The sequence below is a fragment of the Schistocerca americana genome, chromosome 4 (genome assembly GCF_021461395.2).
Source record: "Schistocerca americana isolate TAMUIC-IGC-003095 chromosome 4, iqSchAmer2.1, whole genome shotgun sequence".
NCBI classification, from domain to species: Eukaryota; Metazoa; Arthropoda; class Insecta; order Orthoptera; family Acrididae; genus Schistocerca; species Schistocerca americana.
In genome coordinates, this window is record NC_060122.1 from 227,866,097 (window position 1) to 227,891,784 (window position 25,688).

A 25,688-nucleotide genomic window follows, 5' to 3' on the forward strand; every position below is an offset into this window, starting at 1 on the left:
TGTTGGTGCATGTCAGAGTAAGGTGCAGCGAGTTAAGTGTGCAGACGTTTTCAGACGTGCTAATGGTGAGTGTGTGTTGGAAACGGCTCGAACAACACATATTGATGACGTTATGAGGGGTAGAATACTAGGGCGACTGGAGGCTGGTCAAACACAGCAGGTAGTAGCACGGGCCCTCCATATGCCACAAAGTGTAATCTCAAGATTATGGCAACGATTTCAGCAGACAGAAAACGTGTCCAGGTGCTACAGTACCGAACGTCCACAGTGTACAACACCACAAGGAGACCGATATCTCACCATCAGTGGCCACAGACGGCCACGGAGTACTGCAAGTAGACTTGCTCGGAACCTTACCGCAGCCACTGTAACAGCTGTTTCCAGACACACAGTCTACAGACGACTGAACAGACATGGTTTATTCGCGCGGAGACCTGCAAGGTGCATTCCACTGACCCCTGGTCACCGGAGAGCCCACAGAGACTGGTGTCAAGAACACAGTACATGGTCATTGGAACAGTGGCCCCAGGTTATGTTCATGGACGAGTCCAGGTATAGTCTGAACAGTGATTCTCACCGGATTTTCATCTGGCGTGAACCAGGAACCAGATACCAACCCCTTAATGTTCTTGAAAGGGACTTGTATGGAGGTCGTGGTTTGATGGTGTGGGGTGGGATTATGATTGGTGCAAGCACACTCCTACATGTCTTTGACAGAGGAACTGTAACACGTCAGGTGTATCGGGACGTTATTTTGCACCAGTATGTCAGCCTTTTCAGGGGTGCAGTGCGTCCTACCTTCCTCATGATGGACGATAACGCACGGCCCCACCGAGCACGTCTGGGATGTTCTCGGTCGACGTATCGCTGCACACCTTCCAACCCCTAGGACACTTCAGGAGCTCCGACAGGCACTGGTGCAACAATGGGAGGCTATACCCCAGCAGCTGCTCGACCACCTGATCCAGAGTGTGCCAACCTGTTGTACGGCGTGTGTACGTGTGCATGGTGATCATATCCCATGTTGATGTCAGGGTACATGCGTAGGAAACAGTGGCGTTTTGTAGCACATGTGTTTCGGGGCGGTTTTCTCAACTTATCACCAATACCGTGGTCTGTGTCGTGTGTGTTCCCTATGTGCCTATGCTATTAGCGCCAGTTTTGTGTAGTGCCACGTTGTGTGGCACCACATTCTGCAATTATCCTTAATTTATGAGCATGAGTGCACGTGGCAGACAGAGGAAAATTAGAAATAGCGTAATATATTTGAGAATTGTTGGTATTTTACTACGTATGTTAATGATTTCGAATATGTGAGGAAGCGCGTCTAGAAAGGGAGTAGACATTCCTCTACCTTAAAAGCATAGCAACGTTCTTCCGGACACCAGTTACGTACACAGAACATAAAGGCTTTACTGACTAACGTTCCGGTCACCAAGCTCCTACCGGCGTCGCGCTGTCCACTAATGAACCTATTTTAAAGTACTTCCGTGCCGCTGAAGGCGCCACCGAAAGCTGGAGATGTCTCAGGGCCATAAATACGGCGGGACAAGCCGGGGCGGTACGCTTTCGCTGTCACAGACGCCTAGCGCACAACTCGAGCGGCGGAACCAGTACGGCTGCGGTAATATTCAGTTAGGTCAGCGGCATTTAAGGTTTCCAGCTTGACGTCAGACGCGCCGCTTGGCGTAAGCTCAATGAGTCCTGCTCCGTGACGGAAAAACCGGTTTTATTACAGTACGCGCCGCATCTACAACGTCTGTTGTGACTCTTAAAGACACTTCGAATTTTTTTCTGAGATATCCATTAATCAGTACATTGAACGTCAATGCTTACTACTAATTTGCATGTCCTTTGCTATACATGACAGTGAGGATGTAACGTGTCACATACATTGAATATTATACAACATATTCAGAAAATATTTTTCCCCCCACTTTGCAGTCTATTCAGCCCTCTTAGTAGTCCTTCTAATGATTGTCAACAGTAATTCAGAAGAATGCTAATTGTGTGTTTTTTTTCTTGTTTCTTAGGATAACCGATGGTATAGTGTCGTAACTTTTAGCTCCCCGATTGCCAGAGAAGTTTGTGGGCAGGGAGCAGAGGAAGGAAATTTAGCACTAACAACAATGCAGCAACAGCCCGTGAGGGGGTTGAGGGGGGGGGGGGGGGGCGAAGAATTTAGAAATCCCCGCCGGCCTTCCGCAGTGCAGGCACCTTAACCTGTCCTTCACGTTTCCGTGAAAACAGATATCCTGTAAGGAAATAAATACGTCTTAAATGCTGTTTGTAATCGAAACGGAAATCGTCTTATGTACTGATATGTTTAAAAAAATCCTCATTGCAACAGTTACGTATACTTATTACAAGGAAAATGAACCGCACGAATTAGAGGAAAGTACAAAAGACAGTAACACAATAGACAACAGTGGCTACCTCACAAAGTACTGTCAGTTTGGTAAAGTTGGCTGCATGCCAAAAATAAATTACTATCAGCAGAAGTTAACATGCTGTACATGGTCGTGAAATAAGTCAGTACCTGACGACAGTATTTCAGGATTGACAGTGTTCTGTAAGTAAGACTGTATCAGAAACAGAGCATTCCAGCCATATTAATTGTCGTTTTCAGTGGTGTCCCTAAATTGGTCAGACGAATGCTAGAATGGCTCCTTAAACAGAGCAGAAATATTTCCTCTAACGTCCTTCTCTAATAAAGCTATGTACATACAGATAACGACAAAGATTAATACTGATTTTTTATTTTCAACAATCAATAGTACTATTTAATGGCATACGAGGAACAGATGACGAACACCAGACGTAAGTTTTCCCTTAGCCGTTCATACAATAGTCAGATGACCATTCTCAGGTACCTTACAAAATGACCGCTCACAAACCAAATATATCTTTCGCACGCGGACTCAGATTTTTTCTGATGTATTCTGGTATCGTTAGTTCTACACTCCTGGAAATGGAAAAAAGAACACATTGCCACCAGTGTGTCAGACCCACCATACTTGCTCCGGACACTGCGAGAGGGCTGTACAAGCAATGATCACACGCACGGCACAGCGGACACACCAGGAACCGCGGTGTTGGCCGTCGAATGGCGCTAGTTGCGCAGCATTTGTGCACCGCCGCCGTCAGTGTCAGCCAGTTTGCCGTGGCATACGGAGCTCCATCGCAGTCTTTAACACTGGTAGCATGCCGCGACAGCGTGGACGTGAACCGTATGTGCAGTTGACGGACTTTGAGCGAGGGCGTATAGTGGGCATACGGGAGGCCGGGTGGACGTACCGCCGAATTGCTCAATACGTGGGGCGTGAGGTCTCCACAGTACATCGATGTTGTCGCCAGTGGTCGGCGGAAGGTGCACGTGCCCGTCGACCTGGGACCGGACCGCAGCGACGCACGTATGCACGCCAAGACCGTAGGATCCTACGCAGTGCCGTAGGGGACCGCACCGCCACTTCCCAGCAAATTAGGGACACTGTTGCTCCTGGGGTATCGGCGAGGACCATTCGCAACCGTCTCCATGAAGCTGGGCTACGGTCCCGCACACCGTTAGGCCGTCTTCCGCTCGAGCCCCAACATCGTGCAGCCCGCCTCCAGTGGTGTCGCGACAGGCGTGAATGGAGGGACGAATGGAGACGTGTCGTCTTCAGCGATGAGAGTCGCTTCTGCCTTGGTGCCAATGATGGTCGTATGCGTGTTTGGCGCCGTGCAGGTGAGCGCCACAATCAGGACTGCATACGACCGAGGCACACAGGGCCAACACCTGGCATCATGGTGTGGGGAGCGATCTCCTACACTGGCCGTACACCACTGGTGATCGTCGAGGGGACACTGAATAGTGCACGGTACATCCAAACCGTCATCGAACCCATCGTTCTACCATTCCTAGACCGGCAAGGGAACGTGCTGTTCCAACAGGACAATGCACGTCCGCATGTATCCCGTGCCACCCAGCGTGCTCTAAAAGGTGTAAGTCAACTACCCTGGCCAGCAAGATCTCGGGATCTGTCCCCCATTGAGCATGTTTTTGGACTGGATGAAGCGTCGTCTCACGCGGTCTGCACGTCCAGCACGAACGCTGGTCCAACTGAGGCGCCAGGTGGAAATGGCATGGCAAGCCGTTCCACAGGACTACATCCAGCATCTCTACGATCGTCTCCATGGGAGAATAGCAGCCTGCATTGCTGCGAAAGGTGGATATACACTGTACTAGTGCCGACATTGTGCATGCTCTGTTGACTGTGTCTATGTGCCTGTGGGTCTGTCAGTGTGATCATGTGATGTATCTGACCACAGGAATGTGTCAATAAAGTTTCCCCTTCCTGGGACGATGAATTCACGGTGTTCTTATTTCAATTTCCAGGAGAGTATTAGTAGAGTTCCAATCGCTGATCGAGGAGATCCAGCTACGAACAGCGTGGTGCGGTGTTCCAGTTGGACGCCAAAGGACGTCACTCACTTGGCTTCATAAGGCATGCTGGAAAAATATTCGGACTTACTCAGACGGGAATGAAGACTCTGACGATGTCTTATTAACCACGCCTGTAATCTTTAGGAAGCAAGCATTCCTGTCGATCTTGCACGAAAGATTCAGTCCGTGTTAACGACAGGCAAGATACACTTCATTTTAATTACATGAGACTCAGCTATAATTCTGTTTCTCCGTCGAATCACTTAAGGAACAAAGAAGCAATAAAATCGACTCGCTGTTTTTCCTTTTACCCTTGTGCGTTCTGGTGCTCCATATAAGCGAATTAATGCAGCTGCCCATCAGAAGGAATTTTCTGTGTCTTGTATGCTGCTTGGTAAGTCTTCTTGGTTGCGCTGGAAAGACTGTGATGCTAATTTTAGTCCATGCTTGTGACACACAAACCGGTCTGAAAGTAAAATAATCAATGATGATGGTTGGTATGCACTTAGATCATTCAGGTAGTTATTGTTTCATAACCGCTTATTTTGACTTTCCTTTCGGAAGTGGCAGCTTCCTGTGACTGTCAACACTGAACAACTAACTGAGATGAGGATTCATATTGTGACATATTGCTTGCAGTAAATAAACTATTGTTGGATTGGATTTCTTTTCGTATTTCAAAGTTCAAAACAAAACAAAGGAGGCACGATTCCAAGACAAAGACAAAGGCAGTACGTTTCGAAATACAATCGTCTCCAACAGTTATAAAATGATGACAAACACATAAAAACAATAAAGAAGACACGAAAGCTAATTGATATAGTCACACTTTGCAGGAAAACAATCATTGCTTCAGTCTGTTTGCTCTTATAGCTACAGTTGTTAGTCTCCTATAAATCGAAGTTGTCTGCAGTGCTACAGACTAACAACTGTAGCTGTAAGAGCGATGGAAGGTGGAGGTGGTTAACAGTTTGTCATTCTGTCGTAGATAAATAACAACAGCAATTTTTTGTAAACATCATTTTGGAATAAGTGAAGTTCAAATAGGGGGCCGAGTTCTACGTATTTATTGTTGTATATTCAAAGAAATAGATAAGAAATCCTAGCTGAGGTTCACCGTAGGTAATATCATCGCGCAAAAAGCTTCGTGCATCTCAGGCGACCAGCTGCATGCTTTCTTCCAGCCGCTCGTCACAGGAAAGAGTGTTTGTAGTGATGCAGTAGACCCATCAACATGACAAAGGCCAAAACAAAGGAGAACCGCTCTCTCTCTAGTCATGAATTAGCAGAAGAAATTACTACGAATTCTGTCCCAAGAGTCATATAGTTGGAAGCAACTACAAGAAAGGCTAGTCAGGACAGCTTAAAAAACAACTCCAGTAACAAATCCGAATAAACATCCAATGTCGTCCTGCGAATGTGATGTAGTTTTCATAGTTTCGATGCTAAGGCAGCTTGCGTGACAGAAATGGAATTCATAGAATAACCAAGATAACAGGACGAAAATCCTCGCACAAGAACACACGCTGCTAAAACTATCCGTGGGTTAATACGTATTTCGACAAGAAATAAATAGTACAGATTGAGGAAGACTTCATGAAGTACAGTATCCGAAACTTATATAACACTTTTCACGAAAATCATAGCAAGTGCAATCACCCAAGCCTGTTCTTCAAGGGCCCCGATAGAAAAGTTGCCAATAATAATAACTTTCATACCACAGCGAATTATTTCGAATTCTTCCTTCAGGAACTGGCCTCCATCATGATTCATTTACCCCTGAAGAGAAAAAAATTAGACTATCACACACTGACGTAAGAACATCAAGGCACCAGGGAATGATCGATACTTGTAACCACGCAGGGAACTAGCCTATCGATAAAATGGGATAATCCGCAGAATTTTGGAAAATTATAACTTCCACGTGGCTGGTCATTCGCACTTACAAGACAGCGTAACGCAGCAAATGACTGATATTAGCTTTTGTAATACAGAGAACAGTTATGTACTAACCGCACTTTTGAAAATAGGAAACATTCCACGTTTCGGCCCTAAATGCCCCCATTGGGCCCGTCCGAGCGCCGTGTCACTCTACATCAATCACGCCACTGAATGCGTCACGGAGATGCATGTGCTCAGAACACCGGTCTCCCGGTCGTTGTCGGGTTTCTTTACCTCGGAACCGCAGCTACACGCCACGTGTGCGTGCGACAGGCATAACAGCGCACCAGTTCAGTCGAAAGAAATAGAAACACCTTTTCTATCCCCTTACGCTGCCTGTAAGCAGTTATAAGAAATACAAGTTGAGCATTTTAAGGTAGGACTATCCTGTCAGCTCTTCAAAGGGTGCGCCAGCAGGTGTTGGTTGCACGATTTGGTTTCCGCAATGTAAGACAGATTGCGCTAATGCTTGGGTACCATCCTAGACAGGTGTTCGTAATTCCTAAGAGATGTCACCATTAACAAGTGCGCAATAGTTGTTGACAAGACTATACTGACGTTTGTAAAGTAAGTGTGTTTGCAACGTACTCGTCGTTACGCGACTTCGAGTACTTTTCCTAAATACATTTTGTCCTTCTCGAGGCATGCTGTTGGATTTTTCTTATGTAGTCAGTATTCTTTTCTACATGAAGGTTTAACTCTCTTGGAAATGAAATGTGAAATGATGTATGGCATTGTTGGCTGGGAGACCCCTTCGGGGAAGTTCGGCCGCCGTATTGCAAGTCCTTTTTAGGTGACGCCACATCAGCGACTGGCGAGTCAATGATGATGGACACACAACACCCAGTCCCCTGCCAGGAATCGAACCCGAGCCCCTGTGTGGTAGGCGGTAACGCTACCGCTATGCTGCGGAGGCGGACGTTTAATTCTCTTACCAACAACGAACGGCAAAAATGAAAATAGATCAGGAGACTAGGGAGAAAGTAGCGAATTTGGACTGCAATGCCACTAGAGGAAATGCAGTACAGCGGATGTGAATAAGTAGACAATTTCCAGAATCACGTATCGATGGCCATTTGCTCTTTTCTGCGAACATCTCCATATTGCTGGGTAAATTAGATGTAATGAGATTCAAAATCCCTGATAATAATAACAAAAGATGATTTTTTTCAAAATATTTCTCTTGGTATAGCGGGATAACATCTGACGCAAACATAAGCCTCGATTGCTTCCCAACGACACTGACGGCTTTTTGAATGGGACAGGAGTAAAGGAGCGTAGGTCTGGCAAACGGAAAGATCTATAATTAGTTACATATGTGCCAGGAATAAAGTAACAGAACAAAAATATGTGTGTGCAATGCAGTAAGAACGTTTGCAAGAAAGATAGCACCATGGAGCACAAAATGTGCCCAAATGATTGTGAACAGTAGATGGAAGCCGATTACTTAATTAATCATTCATCTCACGTGATTTGTAAACGTTGTACCTTTAATCAAAAGCAGTCAACTGTCTATATAGGACTTCACTCTATCTAGGATACAAAATTTCTCAATGAGAATGATAAATGACCTAATCCACTAATTGTGACCTAAAAGTCGCAAGGTATCTCGACCCATGAAAATTTGAAGTGCGTCTACCGAAATGTTGAGATGTCATACTGCGACTTGCAGTGGAGCGTACGCTGTGACGTCCCATAGTGCTCAGAGCCATTTGTACGCTGTGACGAATATCTCCGACAAGTTCGACACTAAGTTTTAAGTGACAAAATACCGTACTTACATTATTTCATCAAAATCACGTGATATACGAGGGTGATTCAAATGAAAACCTTAGATATTATGTAAATAATATTTATTGTGCAGGAGTGGTACAAAGCTGTATCACTTTCCAACATAATCTCCCCCACGCTCAATGCAAGTCATCCAGCGCTTACAAAGTGCATAAATTCCTTTAGAAAAAAATTATTTTGGTATTCCGCGCAACCACTCATGCACCGCGTAGCGTACCTCTTAATCAGAACGGAACTTCTTTCCCCCCATTGAGTCTTTGAGTGGCCCAAACATATGAAAATCACTTGGGGCAAGGTCTGGTGAGTATGGTGGATGAGGAAGACACTCAAAATGCAGGTCTGTGATTGTTGCAACTGTTGTACGGGCTGTGTGGGGCCTTGCATTGTTATGTTGCAAAAGGACACCTGCTGACAGCAATCAACGTCGCTTTGATTTGATTGCAGGCCGCAGATGATTTTTTAGGAGATCTGTGTATGGCGCACTGGTGACAGTGGTCCCTCTAGGCATGTAATGCTCCAAAATGACGCCTTTTTCGTCCCAAAAGAGAGTCAGCATAACCTTCCCTTCTGATGTTTCTGTTCGAAACTTCTTTGGTTTTGGTGATGAGGAATGGCGCCATTCCTTTCTCGCTCTCTTCGTTTCCAGTTGGTGGAAGTGAATCCAAGTTTTGTTCCCAGTAACGATTCTTGCAAGAAAGCCATCACCTTCTCGTTCAAAGCGCCGAAGTAGTTCTTCACAAGCATCAACACGTCGTTGTCTCATTTCAGGAGTCAGCTGCCGTGGCACCCATCTTGCAGACACTTTTTGAAACTGGAACACATCATGCACAATGTGCTGTGCTGACCCATGACTAATCTGTAAACATGCTGCAATGTCATTCAGTGTCACTCGGCGGTTTTGCTTCACTACGGCTTCAACTGGTGCAATGTTCTGTGGAGTCAACTCGTTGTGCCTGATCTGGACGAGGAGCATCTTCCACTGAAGTCACACCATATGCGAACTTCCTACTCCATTCGTAGACTTGCTGCTGTGACAAACATGCATCGCCGTACTGAACCTTGATTTTTCGATGAATTTCAATAGGTTTCACACCTTCACTACGCAAAAACCGAACAACAGAACACTGTTCTTCCCTGGTGCAAATCGCAAGTGTGGCGGCCATCTTTATACTGATACTGGGACGATATGTGTGCATGTGCACTATGTTGCCACCTACAGGCCATTCTGCACGCTGTTTGTAGCACGCTTACCAACTTACAGGATAATGGCGCCAAATTTTAAATTTGTTACTACAAGTTTAAGGTTTTCATTTGACTCACCCTCGTAAGATCTCTGTACAATAATAATAAAAGATTGTGCAATAACACACCATAAAATACAGTAAGTCTTGCTGGAACTGTTCCAGAACATAATAATAAACGCTTTGGCTGTAAAGTGCTACTACGAGATTGGAAGTTTGGCACAGCAGAGGATGCCGTGGCGGGCGGTATCAAACCACACACAGACTTCCCCAGTAAAAGCGTCACTTACTTCTTTTGGAACATAACGAAGGCGTCCTGCTCGAGGTCCGTCAGGTCGATGGTCTTGCCGAGCCGGATGACGTCGGGATGCTTGCGCACCATGAGCCAGCCGATGTGCGAGAAGAAGAAGCCCCTGGTGGCGTTGTGCGGGTCGGCGTCCGTGTCGCTGTACTTATGGTGCTGCCGGTGGTCGCGCACCCAGATGTACAGACAGTTCTGCAAACGCACACACGCGCCCTCAGACTCCGGCTCTGCAGGCCACAAAAGCACTTGCTACATCTAGTAAGCTAAAACTAAACTAAACTCAGCCCGAACAAGACATGAAGGCCCAACGGAGCCGACCTGTCGCCGTGTCATCCTCAGTCCACAGGCGTCACTGGATACGGATATGGAGGGGCAAGTGGTCAGCACACCGCTCTCCCGGCAGTATTTCAGTTTACAAGACCGGAACAGCTGCATCTCAGTCAAGTAGCTACTTAGCGTGCCTTACAAGGGCTGAGTGCACCCTGCTTACCAACAGCGCTCCGCAGACCGGATGGTCACTCGTCCAAGTGCTACCCCAGAGCAGCGCTCAACTTCGGTGATCTGACGGGAACCGGTGTTACCACTGCTGCACATTTAATAAGCAACTTCTGCAATTCTTCTACGTCAGCAAAATTTCTTTGCCGCTCCGAATTTCGCCATGTAGTTGTTCCTCTCTGTAGCCTCAATTTCAAGTGAACCACTCCTGAATACAAGGGCAAATATCACAGCGTCCTCCTTGAACGTTTTTTTTTCAGTGTGCTTCGCCTGAAGCACTAGCTCATTACCCAGCGTCGCCTGATTGTTTGTTTCCATGACACACCTTTCTCACTCATATCTTGGCAGTAATGTTGAAACATTGGGCGGACTATCACCAACCAGACAAAGATACAGAAGGCGTTTGGATATGACATTACTATGTCATTTTCGTTTGTTTCTCAAGTAATCATCTTCCGAACACTGCCCGCACTCCCACACAAGAGTCTTAACCAAGTCCTACCCCAGTGTTTCTACAAATTGTAACTGACTAATGGTGGAAATTGTTTCATCCCTAACATCGTGCATTAACAGTGTGTTTGAAAGTATTTGTGATGAAAGTCCAGGGGTGATAGGCCTCGTCATGGGGAACATCCTCTGTTAGAGAGAAAATGTTTACCAACGCTTTCCAGTAACGCTAGGCGTCCTTTAGTATTCAAAAGGACTGTTGTTGTTGTGGTCTTCAGTAATGAGACGGTTTGACGCAGCTCTCCCTGCAGCCTACATCCTTCAGAATCTGCTTAGTGTATTCATCTCTTGGCCTCCCTCTACGATTTTTACCCTCCACGCTGCACTCCAATCCTAAATTGGTGATCCCTCGATGTCTCAGAACATGTCCTACCAACCGATCCCTTCTTCTAGTCAAGTTGAGCCACATGCTCCTCTTCTCCCCAGTTCTATTCAATACCTCCTCATCAGTTATGTGATCTACTCATCTAATCTTCAGCATTCTTCTGTAGCACCACATTTCGAAAGCTCCTATTCTCTTCTTGTCTAAACTATTTATCGTCCACGTTTCATTTCCATACATGGCTACACTCCATACAAATACTTTCAGAAACGACTTCCTGACACTTAAATCTATACTCGATGTTAAAAAATTTTTCTTCTTCAGAAACGCTTTTCTTGCCATTGCCAGTCTACATTTTATATCCTCTCTACTTCGACCATCATCAGTTATTTTGCTACACAAATAGCAAAACTCCTTTACTACTTTAAGTGTCTCATTTCCTAATCTAATTCCCTCAGCATCACCCGATTTAATTCGCCTACATTCCATTATCCTCGTTTTGCTTTTGTTGATGTTCATCTTATACCCTCCTTTCAAGACACTGTCCATTCCGTTCAACTGCTCTTCCAAGTCCTTTGCTGTCTCTGACAGAATTACAATGTCATCGGCGAACCTCAAAGTTTTTATTTCTTCTCCATGGATTTTAATACCTACTCCAAACTTTTCTTTTGTTTCCTTTATTGCTTGCTCAATATACAGATTGAATAGCATCGGGGATAGGCTACAACCATGTCTCACTCCCTTCCCAACCACTGCTTCCCTTTCATGCCCCTCGACTCTTGTAACTGCCATCTGCTTTCTGTACAAATTGTAAATACCCTTTCGCTCCCTGTATTTTACCCCTGCCACCTTCAGAATTTGAAAGAGAGTATTCCAATCAACATTGTCAAAAGCTTACTCTAAGTCTACAAATGCTAGAAACGTAGGTTTGCCTTTAGTTAATCTTTCTTCTAAGATAAGTCATAGGGTCATAATTCCTCACGTGTTCCAAAATTTCTACGGAATCCAAACTCATCTTCCCCGAGGTCGGCTTCTATCAGTTTTTCCATTCCTCTGTAAAGAATTCGCGTTAGTATTTTGCAGCTGTGACTTATCACACTGATGATTCGGTAATTTTCACATCTGTCAGCACCTGCTTTCTTTGGGATTGGAATCATTATATTGTTCTTGAAGTCTGAGGGAATTTCGCCTGTCTCATACATCTTGCTGGCTAGATGGTAGAGTTTTGTTAGGCCTGGCTCTCCCAAGGCTTCTAATGGAATGTTGTCTACTCTGGGGGCCTTTTTTCGACTCAGGTCTTTCAGCGCTCTATCAAACTCTTCACGCAGTATCATATCTCCCATTTCATCTTCATCTACATCCTCTTCCATTTCCATAATTTTGTCCTCAACTACATCGCCCTTGTATAGGCCCTCTATATACTCCTTCCACCTTTCTGCTTTCCCTTCTTTGCTTAGAACTGGGTCTCCATCTGAGCTCTTCTTATTCATACAAGTGGTTCTTTTTTCTCCAAAGGTTTCTTTAATTTTCCTTTAGGCAGTATCTATCTTACCCCTAGTGAGATTTTTTGAACGGCCAGTGTCGGTTGGTCGCAGTCAGTGTGCTCCCTGCCGCCGTTGGATAAGCAGCTGCAGCAGCAAGTCGTATACTCCTAGCTCATTCATTTGTTACATAGTTTAATTCTTAATTTCTTTGCGTGTTTTTGGTACTTGCATTGTTTAATTCATAAATTTCGGGCGTGTTATAGTATTTGAGAGTTGTAGCATCGCGTTTTAGTACCTGAATAGTGTAAATTCGCGTAGTCGTTTGTCTACTGTTTTGTTTTGAACGGCCAGTGTCGGTTGGTCGCAGTCAGTGTGCTCCCTGCCGCCGTTGGATAAGCAGCTGCAGCAGCAAGTCGTATACTCCTAGCTCACTCATTTGTTACATAGTTTAATTCTTAATTTCTTTGCGTGTTTTTGGTACTTGCATTGTTTAATTCATAAATTTCGGGCGTATTATAGTATTTGAGAGTTGTAGCATCGCGTTTTAGTACCTGAATAGTGTAAATTCGCGTAGTCTCCTTCCGCCGCCGAGCAGTGTCAGCAGTGCGCAAGTAGCAGCATTACTGCATTTACTAGGCAATCTTGTATTTTAATAACCGTTTAAATTTTGTCGATTTGTTTGCGCTCTCTGTAGATTAGTTCAGACGTTCTTTGCAAAACAGTTTTTAGCATGGATAGGGACTGCAACTGCTGTGTTCGGATGCAGGCTGAGTTGGCATCCCTTCGCTCCCAGCTTCAGGCAGTGTTGGCTTCGGTCACACAGCTTGAGGCTGTTGCCAATGGGCATCACTGTGGGGGTCCGGATGGGGGTTTGTCGGGGACGGCCAGCTCGTCCCACGCATCCCCTGATCGGACTACGACTGTGGTTGCCCGGGATACTGCCCGCATTGAGGCTGATCCCTCACCTGTGGTAGAGTGGGAGGTCGTTTCAAGGTGTGGCAGGGGGCGAAAGACATTCCGGAGGGCTGAACGGAAAGCCTCTCCAGTTTGTCTGACGAACCGGTTTCAGGCTCTGTCTCAGGCTGATACTGATCTTCGGCCTGACATGGCTGCTTGTCCTGTTCCAGAGGTTGCCCCTCAGTCTGCAAGATCCGGGCAGTCGCAGAGGGTGGGCTTACTGGTAGTTGGGAGCTCCAACGTCAGGCGCGTAATGGGGCCCCTTAGGGAAATGGCAGCAAGAGAGGGGAAGAAAACCAATGTGCACTCCGTGTGCATACCGGGGGGAGTCATTCCAGATGTGGAAAGGGTCCTTCCGGATGCCATGAAGGGTACAGGGTGCACCCATCTGCAGGTGGTCGCTCATGTCGGCACCAATGATGTGTGTCGCTATGGATCGGAGGAAATCCTCTCTGGCTTCCGGCGGCTATCTGATTTGGTGAAGACTGCCAGTCTCGCTAGCGGGATGAAAGCAGAGCTCACCATCTGCAGCATCGTCGACAGGACTGACTGCGGACCTTTGGTACAGAGCCGAGTGGAGGGTCTGAATCAGAGGCTGAGACGGTTCTGCGACCGTGTGGGCTGCAGATTCCCCGACTTGCGCCATAGGGTGGTGGGGTTTCGGGTTCCGCTGGATAGGTCAGGAGTCCACTACACGCAACAAGCGGCTACACGGGTAGCAGGGGTTGTGTGGCGTGGGCTGGGCGGTTTTTTAGGTTAGATGGCCTTGGGCAAGTACAGAAAGGGCAGCAGCCTCAACGGGTGCGGGGCAAAGTCAGGACATGCGGGGACCAAGCAGCAATCAGTATTGTAATTGTCAACTGTCGAAGCTGCGTTGGCAAAGTACCGGAACTTCAAGTGCTGATAGAAAGCACCGAAGCTGAAATCGTTATAGGTACAGAAAGCTGGCTTAAGCCAGAGATAAATTCTGCCGAAATTTTTACAAAGATACAGACGGTGTTTAGAAAGGATAGATTGCATGCAACCGGTGGTGGAGTGTTCGTCGCTGTTAGTAGTAGTTTATCCTGTAGTGAAGTAGAAGTGGATAGCTCCTGTGAATTATTATGGGTGGAGGTTACACTAAACAACCGAACTAGGTTAATAATTGGCTCCTTTTACCGACCTCCCGACTCAGCAGCATTAGTGGCAGAACAACTGAGAGAAAATTTGGAATACATTTTACATAAATTTTCTCAGCATGTTATAGTCTTAGGTGGAGATTTCAATTTACCAGATATAGACTGGGACACTCAGATGTTTAGGACGGGTGGTAGGGACAGAGCATCGAGTGACATTATACTGAGTGCACTATCCGAAAATTACCTCGAGCAATTAAACAGAGAACCGACTCGTGGAGATAACATCTTGGACCTACTGATAACAAACAGACCCGAACTTTTCGACTCTGTATGTACAGAACAGGGAATCAGTGATCATAAGGCCGTTGCAGCATCCCTGAATATGGAAGTCAATAGGAATATAAAAAAAGGGAGGAAGGTTTATCTGTTTAGCAAGAGTAATAGAAGGCAGATTTCAGACTACCTAACAGATCAAAACGAAAATTTCTGTTCCGACACTGACAATGTTGAGTGTTTATGGAAAAAGTTCAAGGCAATCGTAAAATGCGTTTTAGACAGGTACGTGCCGAGTAAAACTGTGAGGAACGGGAAAAATCCACCGTGGTACAACAACAAAGTTAGGAAACTACTGCGAAAGCAAAGAGAGCTCCACTCCAAGTTTAAACGCAGCCAAAACCTCTCAGACAAACAGAAGCTAAACGATGTCAAAGTTAGCGTAAGGAGGGCTATGCGTGAAGCGTTCATTGAATTCGAAAGTAAAATTCTATGTACCGACTTAACAGAAAATCCTAGGAAGTTCTGGTCTTACGTTAAATCAGTAAGTGGCTCGAAACAGCATATCCAGACACTACGGGATGATGATGGCATTGAAACAGAGGATGACACGCGTAAAGCTGAAATACTAAACACCTTTTTCCAAAGCTGTTTCACAGAGGAAGACCGCACTGCAGTTCCTTCTCTAAATCCTCGCACAAACGAAAAAATGGCTGACATCGAAATAAGTGTCCAAGGAATAGAAAAGCAACTGGAATCACTCAATAGAGGAAAGTCCACTGGACCTGACGGGATACCAATTCGATTCTACACAGAGTACGCGAAAGAACTTGCCCCCCTTCTAACAGCCGTGTACCGCAAGTCTCTAGAGGAACGGAGGGTTCCAAATGATTGGAAAAGAGCACAGATAGTCCCAGTCTTCAAGAAGGGTCGTCGAGCAGATGCGCAAAACTTACGTCGATCTCTTGTAGAATTTTAGAACATGTTTTTTGCTCGCGTATCATGTCATTTCTGGAAACCCAGAATCTACTATGTAGGAATCAACATGGATTCCGGAAACAGCGATCGTGTGAGACCCAACTCGCCTTATTTGTTCATGAGACCCAGAAAATATTAGATACAGGCTCCCAGGTAGATGCTATTTTTCTTGACTTCCGGAAGGCGTTCGATACAGTTCCGCACTGTCGCCTGATAAACAAAGTAAGAGCCTACGGAATATCAGACCAGCTGTGTGGCTGGATTGAAGAGTTTTTAGCAAACAGAACACAGCATGTTGTTATCAATGGAGAGACGTCTACAGACGTTAAAGTAACCTCTGGCGTGCCACAGGGGAGTGTTATGGGACCATTGCTTTTCACAATATATATAAATGACTTAGTAGATAGTGTCGGAAGGTCCATGCGGCTTTTCGCAGATGATGCTGTAGTATACAGAGAAGTTGCTGCATTAGAAAATTGTAGCGAAATACAGGAAGATCTGCAGCGGATAGGCACTTGGTGCAGGGAGTGGCAACTGACCCTTAACATAGACAAATGTAATGTATTGCGAATACATAGAAAGAAGGATCCTTTATTGTATGATTATATGATAGCGGGACAAACACTGGTAGCAGTTACTTCTGTAAAATATCTGGGAGTGTGCGTACGGAACGATTTGAAGTGGAATGATCATATAAAATTAATTGTTGGTAAGGCGGGTACCAGGTTGAGATTCATTGGGAGAGTGCTTAGAAAATGTAGTCCATCAACAAAGGAGGTGGCTTACAAAACACTCGTTCGACCTATACTTGAGTATTGCTCATCAGTGTGGGATCCGTACCAGGTCGGGTTGACGGAGGAGATAGAGAAGATCCAAAGAAGAGCGGCGCGCTTTGTCACGGGGTTATTTGGTAACCGTGATAGCGTTACGGAGATGTTTAATAAACTCAAGTGGCAGACTCTGCAAGAGAGGCGCTCTGCATCGCGGTGTAGCTTGCTCGCCAGGTTTCGAGAGGGTGCGTTTCTGGATGAGGTATCGAATATATTGCTTCCCCCTACTTATACCTCCCGAGGAGATCACGAATGTAAAATTAGAGAGATTAGAGCGCGCACGGAGGCTTTCAGACAGTCGTTCTTCCCGCGAACCATACGCGACTGGAACAGGAAAGGGAGGTAATGACAGTGGCACGTAAAGTGCCCTCCGCCACACACCGTTGGGTGGCTTGCGGAGTATCAATGTAGATGTAGATGTAGATGTAGAAGCCTCTACATCCTTACATTTGTCCTCTAGCCATCCCTGCTTAGCCATTTTGCACTTCCTGTCGATCTCATTTTTGAGACGTTTGTATTCCTTTTTGCCTGCTTCATTTACTGCATTTTTATATTTTCTCCTTTCACCAATTACATTCAATATTTCTTCTGTTACCCAAAGGTTTCTACCAGCCCTCGTCTTTTTATCTACTCGATCCTCTGCTGCCTTCACTACTTCATCCCTCAAAGCTACCCATTCTTCTTCTACTGTATTTCTTTCCCCATTCTTGTCAATTGTTCCCTTATGCTCTCCCTGAAACTCTCGACAACCTCTGGTTCTTTCAGTTTATCCAGGTCCCATCTCCTTAAATTCCCATCTTTTTGCAGTTTCTTCAGTTTTAATCTACAGTTCATAACCAATAGAGTGTGGTCAGAGTCCACATCTGCCTTTGGAAATGTCTTACAATTTAAAACCTGGTTCCTAAATCTCGGTCTTAGCATTACATAATGTATCTGATACCTTTTAGTATCTCCAGGGTTCTACCATGTAGACAACCTTCTTTCAAGATTCTTGAACCAAGTGTTAGCTATGATTCAGTTATGCTCTGTGCACAATTCTACCAGGCGGCTTCCTCTTTCATTTCTTAGCCCCAGTCCATATTCACCTACTATGTTTCCTTCTCTCCCTTTTCCTACTCTCGAATTCCAGTCACCCATGACTACTAAATTTTCGACTCCCTTCACTACCTGAATAATTTCTTTTATCTCAACATACATTTCATCAATTTCTTCATCATCTGCAGAGCTAGTTGGCATATAAACTTGTACTACTGTAGTAGGCGTGGGCTTCGTGTCTATCTTGGCCCCAATAATGCGTTCACTATGCTGTTTGTAGTAGCTTACCCGTACTCCTATTTTTTATTCATTGTGATACCTACTCCTGCATTACCCCTATTTGATTTTGTATTTATAACCCTGTATTCACCTGACCAAAAGTCTTGTTCCTCCTGCCACCGAACTTCACTAATTCCCACTATATCTAACGTATCTCTTTCCCTTTTTAAATTTTCTAACCTACCTGCCAGATTAAGGGATCTGACATTCCACGCTCCGATCCGTAGAACGCCAGTTTTCTTTCTCCTTATAACGACGTCCTCTTGAGTAGTCCCCGCCCGGAGATCCGAATGGAGGACTATTTTACCTCCCGAATATTTTACCCAAGAGGGCGCCATCATCATTTAATCATACAGTAAAGCTGCATGCCCCCGGGAAAAATTACGGCTGTATTTTCCCCTTGCTTTAAGCCGTTCGCAGTACCAGAACAGCAAGGCCATTTTGGTTAGTGTTACAAGGCCAGATCCGTCAATCATCCAGACTGTCGCCCCTGCAACTAGTGAAAAGGCTGCTGCCCCTCTTCAGGGACCACTCGTTTGTCTGGCCTCTCTACAGATACCCCTCCGTTGTGGTTGCACCTACGGTACGACTATCTGTATCGTTGAGGCACGCAAGCCTCCCCACCAACGGCAAGGTTCATGATTCATGATTGGGTGAGGGGGGGGGGGCAAATGGACTAGGAAGACGAAATTTCACCGAACTAGCAGGGTTTACTAACCAGGTATTGAGCTACTAAGATCACCAGTAAACTGATAGTGAGACACAGTGATTTTCAAGAAGGAAATAGTAAGAAAAATTGGTTCTAAGTGAAGAAAGATAGTTTAGAAACGAATCAGGAGCTTGGATTTTGCTCGGCCTACCGCACCTACTGCATGACAGGCAACACAAACTGCATACGAACGCTGCAGAATGTCTACACCGTACTGCCTCTCAGTAAATGGTCAGCAAACACTTTGTCTCTAACAAAAGTTGTCAGCCATGAGGCGATCTATCGCCGTTCGATTTTGTTAAATTTGAAACATCCTTTATACACGAGGTCTGAAAATAAAGTAGTGGCAACGCAGTATTTAATAAGGTATCACATGCAGCTCCATTACATTTCGTCAGTGTAGTTAACTGCAAAGTCTGTTGCCTTTGGTCAGATGTCGGAAAGTCGTTGGGAACCATTGGCAAGATGTACACTGTTGACTGACAGCGACAAAGCGCCCTACTGCGAGGAGTACACATGCAACGTCAGGCTTCGGAGTGGTTTCTTCGCGGAGTCAGATCCAAGTCACAAGAACTCATTTGCGGTGTGTACTGAAGGTGTTGCTAGATTTCCCAGTGCCCCGCTGCAATAAGAGTTTGACATTGTTTGCGACATGAGAACACGACAGGGCGGTCGTCTCGCAACAAACGTGGACGTTTGTGCCGCATATGTCGCTCCAGATGTCGGCAGTAGTAGTCACTGTTGCTGATCTGTCCCTCAGGCACAACATGTGTATCAATAACACCATTTGAGTAGTATGCCACAATCAGCATAAGCTTCACCCGACTGGGTTTCTAATGAAATTTCTACAGACGTCGCTGACCTGGGTGATGTCATTAATTCGACTGACACAGGGCTCGCAAGTTCGTTCCCAAGTCTCATCAAGGAGTGACAGCACGTTGCAGAAATGCGTCGATTTGTTGCGGCATCTCTCAAGATGGATGCCAGTCAGTATATACCAGTACCGTTTCCGTATGTCGGTGAATCGATGTGGAACCCAAAGAGACGTAATTTTTCCTTATGTTAAGACATTTCGCCAGTAAGTGCCACACCGTTTGATCACTTAGCCCAACCTCTACTAGCCGGTTGGGGTGGCCGAGCGGTTCTAGGCGCTACAGTCTGGAACCGCGCGACCGCTACGGTCGCAGGTTCGAATCCTGCCTCGGGCATGGATGTGTGTGATGTCCTTAGGTTAGTTAGATTTAAGTAGTTCTAAGTTCTAGGGGGCTGATGACCTCAGCAGTTAAGTCCCATAGTGCTCAGAGCCATTTGAACCATTTGAACCAACCTCTACTTTTAATAACTGGCCAGTCCATCGATGGTCTAAGGAAACGAGAGCACTCATGTTGACAGCCTGGCTTGAGGAATGAACAGCCGGCCCCCGCGGTGCAAAGCTGTATTCTCATTCCGACCCGCACGGAACGCCTTGGTCCATCGTGCAATCATCCTATGCTGCAATGCATTCTTGCCACTGGTTCCAAGAAAGTCTAGAGAACATTCTGACACTTCGACGCAAAACAGCAACAACATTCCCAAATGGATGCCCCCCAAGCAACATATCGACTACAGCGCCACCTGATCGCTCCCAAATCCTATTTGCGCATGCTCGATCTCCTGCAGGAGGATAGGGATAACGCACCCCTAGCAGTGGGGGTGCGGGTTGCATCTATGTACCTGAGTGGTGATAGGCTGATTGTTAACATCATACATCACTCACGGAGGGTCTCTTGGAGATTAGCGTTGAGGTTCAAAAATGGTTCAAGTGGCTCTGAGCACTATGGGACTTATAGGTGGGTAGTTGCACCAATTCTTCAGTTCACCAGTCTGTCTAGATGGAAGAGGACGTCAACTTGGTACATTCAACAAGAGTGTAAACAGAAAGCATCCACCACACGTGTAAACATCTTACCCTCATTATGTAATCTCAGAATAACAGTGAGTTCAGAAAAAACTCAATAGCCACCGTACATGGCGACATTATGAGATTCGCTCTGTACCATGTGTTACACACAGTTAGGATTCTTTGCGGAACATCAGAACGTCATTGGACAGGGGAGTGACAAAGAGAAACTAACGATGTAAGATGCGTAAGTTACAAGCATCCGTTTGATGTCAGTGGGTTGGTGAGACGATTCTGGAATTTACTTTTGTAATCGAAAGGGAACACACCATTTGTGTGTCGATTTGATATAGAAGTGCTGTCGTTAATGTTATTTAAGGATTTTTCGCATTGCTATCTATGTGGGACATGGAAGCTACAAGATTCACTCTTTAAGTACTATAATATTCTTGTACGCAAGGCAGTGATGTATTCCGAAGCTTCGTGCCACTTCCCTACAGCAGATGAGAAATTGCATCGTTTATAGGAAATCGAATCTTATTATCTGTGGGCTAATTTTACCTCAGATTCGGTCTGTGCCATGTGTTACACAGTCAGGATTCTTTGCTGAACATCAGAACATGTAATTACCTTTCTGTCCCTGATTTTTAAGTCTTGAGGGCTTACACTTGCAACAGATTTCCAGTAATTTTTATACGTTTCTGTCATTTCTGAAAAGACACTGATTGTAGTAATGACAGACAACGAACCAAGTATAAATTCCGATTTACAAGCGAAGGCATGTCCTTCGGATTTATCGCGTGAGGCTTCGAATATTTGCCTTATCGCCGCGCGGAGTGGCCACGTGGTTTTAGGCGCCATGTCACGGATTGCGCGGCCCCTCCCGCCGGAGGTTCGGGTCCTCCCTCGGGCATGGGTGTGTGTGTGTTGTTCTTAGCATAACTTAGATTAAGTAGTTTGTAAGTCTGGGGACCGATGATCTCAGCAGTTTGGTCCCTTTTGTCTAACCAGTCCTCGAAACCATCTCTTATATTCAAACTCGGTTTTTAATTTTTTATTACATCATAATCAGAGAACGAAATTTACAATTCACTGTTTTCAAGTCATCTTAACTTCCTGCCTCGGAAAATAAAGGAAACGATTAATTGTAAAGTTCGTACAAAGAGCTCCAAATTTCTGTTTCAGAATATGACTTGAATATCTTGCCCCTGAACAATCACATAGCAACAATCATGTATGGCTGTGTTTTGAATTTCCCTTCGACTATTATATTGCATTTTGTGGTACAATAGATTATCATTCATACATTTAAACTGAAGTTCACTTTTAATTAAACTGTTAAACAATACAGAATCAATTTATTCTGGCGAGTGATCTTAATATCTTTAAAAATTTTCTGAGAACCTGTTACTAGATGTCATAAGTAATATTATAAAGTGGTGAGAAGCATTAGTTGTACCGGGCAAATGGGGACTTATATTTTAATGTCGCAAGTTCTGGGAAAGTATAATGCAGCCACATAAGGAACTTCACACAGTAACCAGTGACCAATTTTTAAATACTTCTCCAGTGTCTAGAAGCACTGCTTCGGATCAAAGAAGGAAATCGAAAGAGCTTAAAAACTTTTTGCTAGATTTTTAAACGACAAATTTTTAAACGGGTGTAGTCAGTTCCAGAGATGATCACTCAGCTTTAATGGGAATCGCTGGTGAAATACGAACTTCTCGCAAGACACTCGTACATGTATAAAATACCTACCATAACAAAGGGTAGGCAAAATGAAACAGTCCTAGAATATATTTCATGCACATATACTCCCAAGGCAAATGATATAAGTTGGATTTCATGCCTTAAGGTATATAAATTATTTTCAGGAACAGTTTCATTTTGGTGACCCTGTACAAATACTCAAAATTTTTTACTTCCATTGCATTTCCTCTGGAATGAACGTAATGAAAGGTAAAAGGAAGTTAAGGTGATTGCAAGGACATGTAGACAATCAATTTATGCACTTCATTAGCGAGTAGAAAAGGAGGAAGATAGGGGCAAGTAATAGTGCGTGCAGAACATAGTGATACGGAGTAGGTTTAGATATGTGAGTGTATTAAGTTCACAATCATCATTTATGCAGATGAGTTACCAAATACCAAAAAATTGCGATATGATTTTGATTGTCAACAGAATTAACTCTCATTCTTTCACTTTCATTTTGATTCACTTCCCACTTTCATGTCTTGACGGGGAATTACTAAGAAAATTACAGAAATTAGCCTTGCAATGGAAACTTGTTGAACAGCATATTGAGGTAATTAGAACTGTCATCAACCTGAAGGCTGGTTTAAACAGTACATTACTTTAGAAGGTAGGATTTTTTAGAAATATTATTTCCTGGCGGATATCACCAAGTATATACATTAATGGAAAAAAGAATCACAACATCAAGTAGGAGTTCTACGACATGAACAAAAGTTGGTAGCCGTGTATCTACGCCTGAAATACGATGTTTACCCAGATTTCACGCCAGACGCCTAAGATTGGCGCTAGTTGCTCCTCTATCAGGGTGCAAATCAGATTTGCTTTAAATACAAGATGTAACGATCATGCGTTAACTACCTTTGAGATTGGACTTGGTACAATGGAAACGTCGTGTAGCTAGGGCCTCCCGTCGGGTAGACCGTTCGTCTGGTGCAGGTCTTTCGGTTTGACGCCACTTCGGCGACCTGCGTGTCGATGGGGATGAAATGATGATGATTACGACAACACAACACCCAGTCCCTGAGCGGACAAAATTTCCGACCCAGCCGGGAATCGAACCCAGGCCCTTAGTCACAGTTTGTCACGCTGACCACTTTTTTTTTTTTTACCAGGAAAAGGGTAAATGAAAAAAAGCTCTTTATTGGTACAAACTTAAATACAACAGAAATGCCATCCTACCGGCATTTTTTGAACAAGGTGTAGGAAAAAAAAGAATAATAATTCTGATGTAATCTAAGAGGTGTGAAGCAATACACAGTGGAGTGAGGGAAAGACCAGTGTTGTCTGGGGTAGTGCATTAAAGAAAGGAGGCGCGTGTCCATGCGCCTACTCCACTGTGGGTTACAATGTAGAAAGTAGCGCGGGGAGTCTCAGATGTCAGCAGGGGGGGGCGGGAGTGCTGTCGGCGTGTGGCACCTTCCAACTGAGCGGGGGTGAAGTAAAGATCGCATGTAGGTAATTGGCGAAGAAGGCACGGTAGCGCGGTCGCTGTTCGATTTCACTGTGGGCGGTTTGTAAGTACTGCCAGAAATCAAGGCGTGATTTGTCGCCACCATTATACATGTAGTTGATCGTCCATCCCTTGACCCATACAATCGCATGATTTTTGGAAGCGGGGAAATAAGTATTCTCAGGATGGATAAAAGTCCGTGTGTCAATCGAGTCCGGCGGAACGTGGAGGTAACAGGCAACGAACTGTCGGGCAAGTTTACAGACGTCACTGGTGGCAGTACAAGTCAGTTGGACATCGTCATCCACGAGGTGGCAAATGGAACAAAGTGGAGAGTCCTGTAGTCCGATGGCGTGAAGGCGATGGTTTGTGGCGAATTTTTCATTTGCGACTTGGTACCATGTTGCCCGGACGTTGGAGGGAAGAAAAGGCTGGTGGATATGACGCCAAACCGTGGGCCACCGCTTGGATGGATGTCTGAGTTCGATATTGTTGCTGGATATGGAACGAAGGAGTGGGGTGTAAAAATCTTTAGGTCGAGGAGATCGCGTGGTCGGTAAGTGTGTGTGAGCATAACTAAAGTCCACGATGAAATCAGAAATGTGCGTCAAATGATGCTTGATGTGTCCGACTGGTACTGGTGGTGTTATGGTCGCGGGCACAAGAATTTCCAGCAAGCTGCGCGTAAGGGAGGTGCCCCCGTGCCACTGCTTGTGCATGGTGGACATGTACAAGGACGCCGCTTGGAGTCGCACATTGACAAGGCCGAGGCCTCCTGCTCGCGGGGGAAGGGTGAACGTGTCGCAGCGGACCTTAAAGATCGTACCGGCCGTAAGGAAGTATCCGAGGGCAGCCTGGAGGCTGCGTCCAATAGTTGATGGCAGCGGGAGGACCTGTGCGATGTGGACCATTCTGGCCGCCACATGTTGATTGAGGTATTGGACACGTTGTAAAGAATCGAGTCGTCGGAGAAGATTTTGTCGCACCGTCGTGCGGATAGTTTGGAGTGCACGCCGAAAATTGATGGCAGCGGAGCGGCGCACAGTGGAGGTGAAAATGATACCAAGATATCGTAGTTGTTGTACACACGGGAGAGGTGCTAGGTCTTCGTGTGAGAGGCCGCGTCCAATGGGCATCGCCGCGGATTTAGCCACATTCATGTTACTGCCCGCTGCAATGCCGTACGTTGATATCAAATCAAGTACCGTGTGTGTTTCAGTCCGTGAGCGGATCAAGAGGAGGAGGTCGTCCGCATACGCACGACATCGAAAACTGTGCTATGGCAAAGTGAGACCAGAAAGGTGGCTCGTCAGACTCCCGATGAGTGGCTCCAGGCTTATGGCATACAGAAGGGTCGAAAGTGGGCAGCCTTGTCGTACGGAACGCCGGATCGCCACTGGTCCCGCCACACGGCCGTTAACCTGAATCAGAGATTCGGCGGTGCCGTACAGGCGCCGGATGACGTCGATAAAGGCTGATGGAAAACCCATTCGGTTCATTACTGAGAACAGAAAAAGATGCCGCAATTTGTCGAATGCGCTGTCAAAATCGATGGCAACCACTGCGGCGCGGAGTCTGCACGCCGCTGCCAGTGCAATTAAATCGCGACATTCTCCTGTGGCCGTTTGTATATTAACTGAGCCGCCCGGAGTTGTCTGTTCCGGGGATAGAATGCTAGGCAGGATCTTGCGGCATCGCGTTGCCAGTAGGCGTGTAAAAATTTTACAGTCTGCGTTAAGCAGAGTCAGGGGACGGTAATGTGCTGTCGTCACACCTGGTGTCGGTTTGTGGATGGGTATAATAATTCCCGTGACGAAGGACGGCAGTACGGCGTTCCCCATCGTCAGCAGTTCATTAAACATCGTTGTCCACCGTGACGCCATTAGTGTGAAGAAAGCGCGATAAAATTCTATC

At 45.6% G+C, this 25,688-nt stretch overlaps 1 protein-coding gene across 1 annotated transcript in view; it reads right to left on the bottom strand.

Annotated features, from left to right (window-relative positions):
- Positions 1-25,688, bottom strand: part of LOC124613366 (acyl-CoA Delta-9 desaturase-like) — a 158,836-nt gene that overhangs the window by 38,659 nt on the left and 94,489 nt on the right. The window contains exon 4 of the mRNA XM_047142066.1: positions 9,690-9,895. Within this exon, the coding sequence (XP_046998022.1) occupies positions 9,690-9,895 (206 nt within the window). The remainder of the gene's footprint in view (positions 1-9,689; positions 9,896-25,688) is intronic.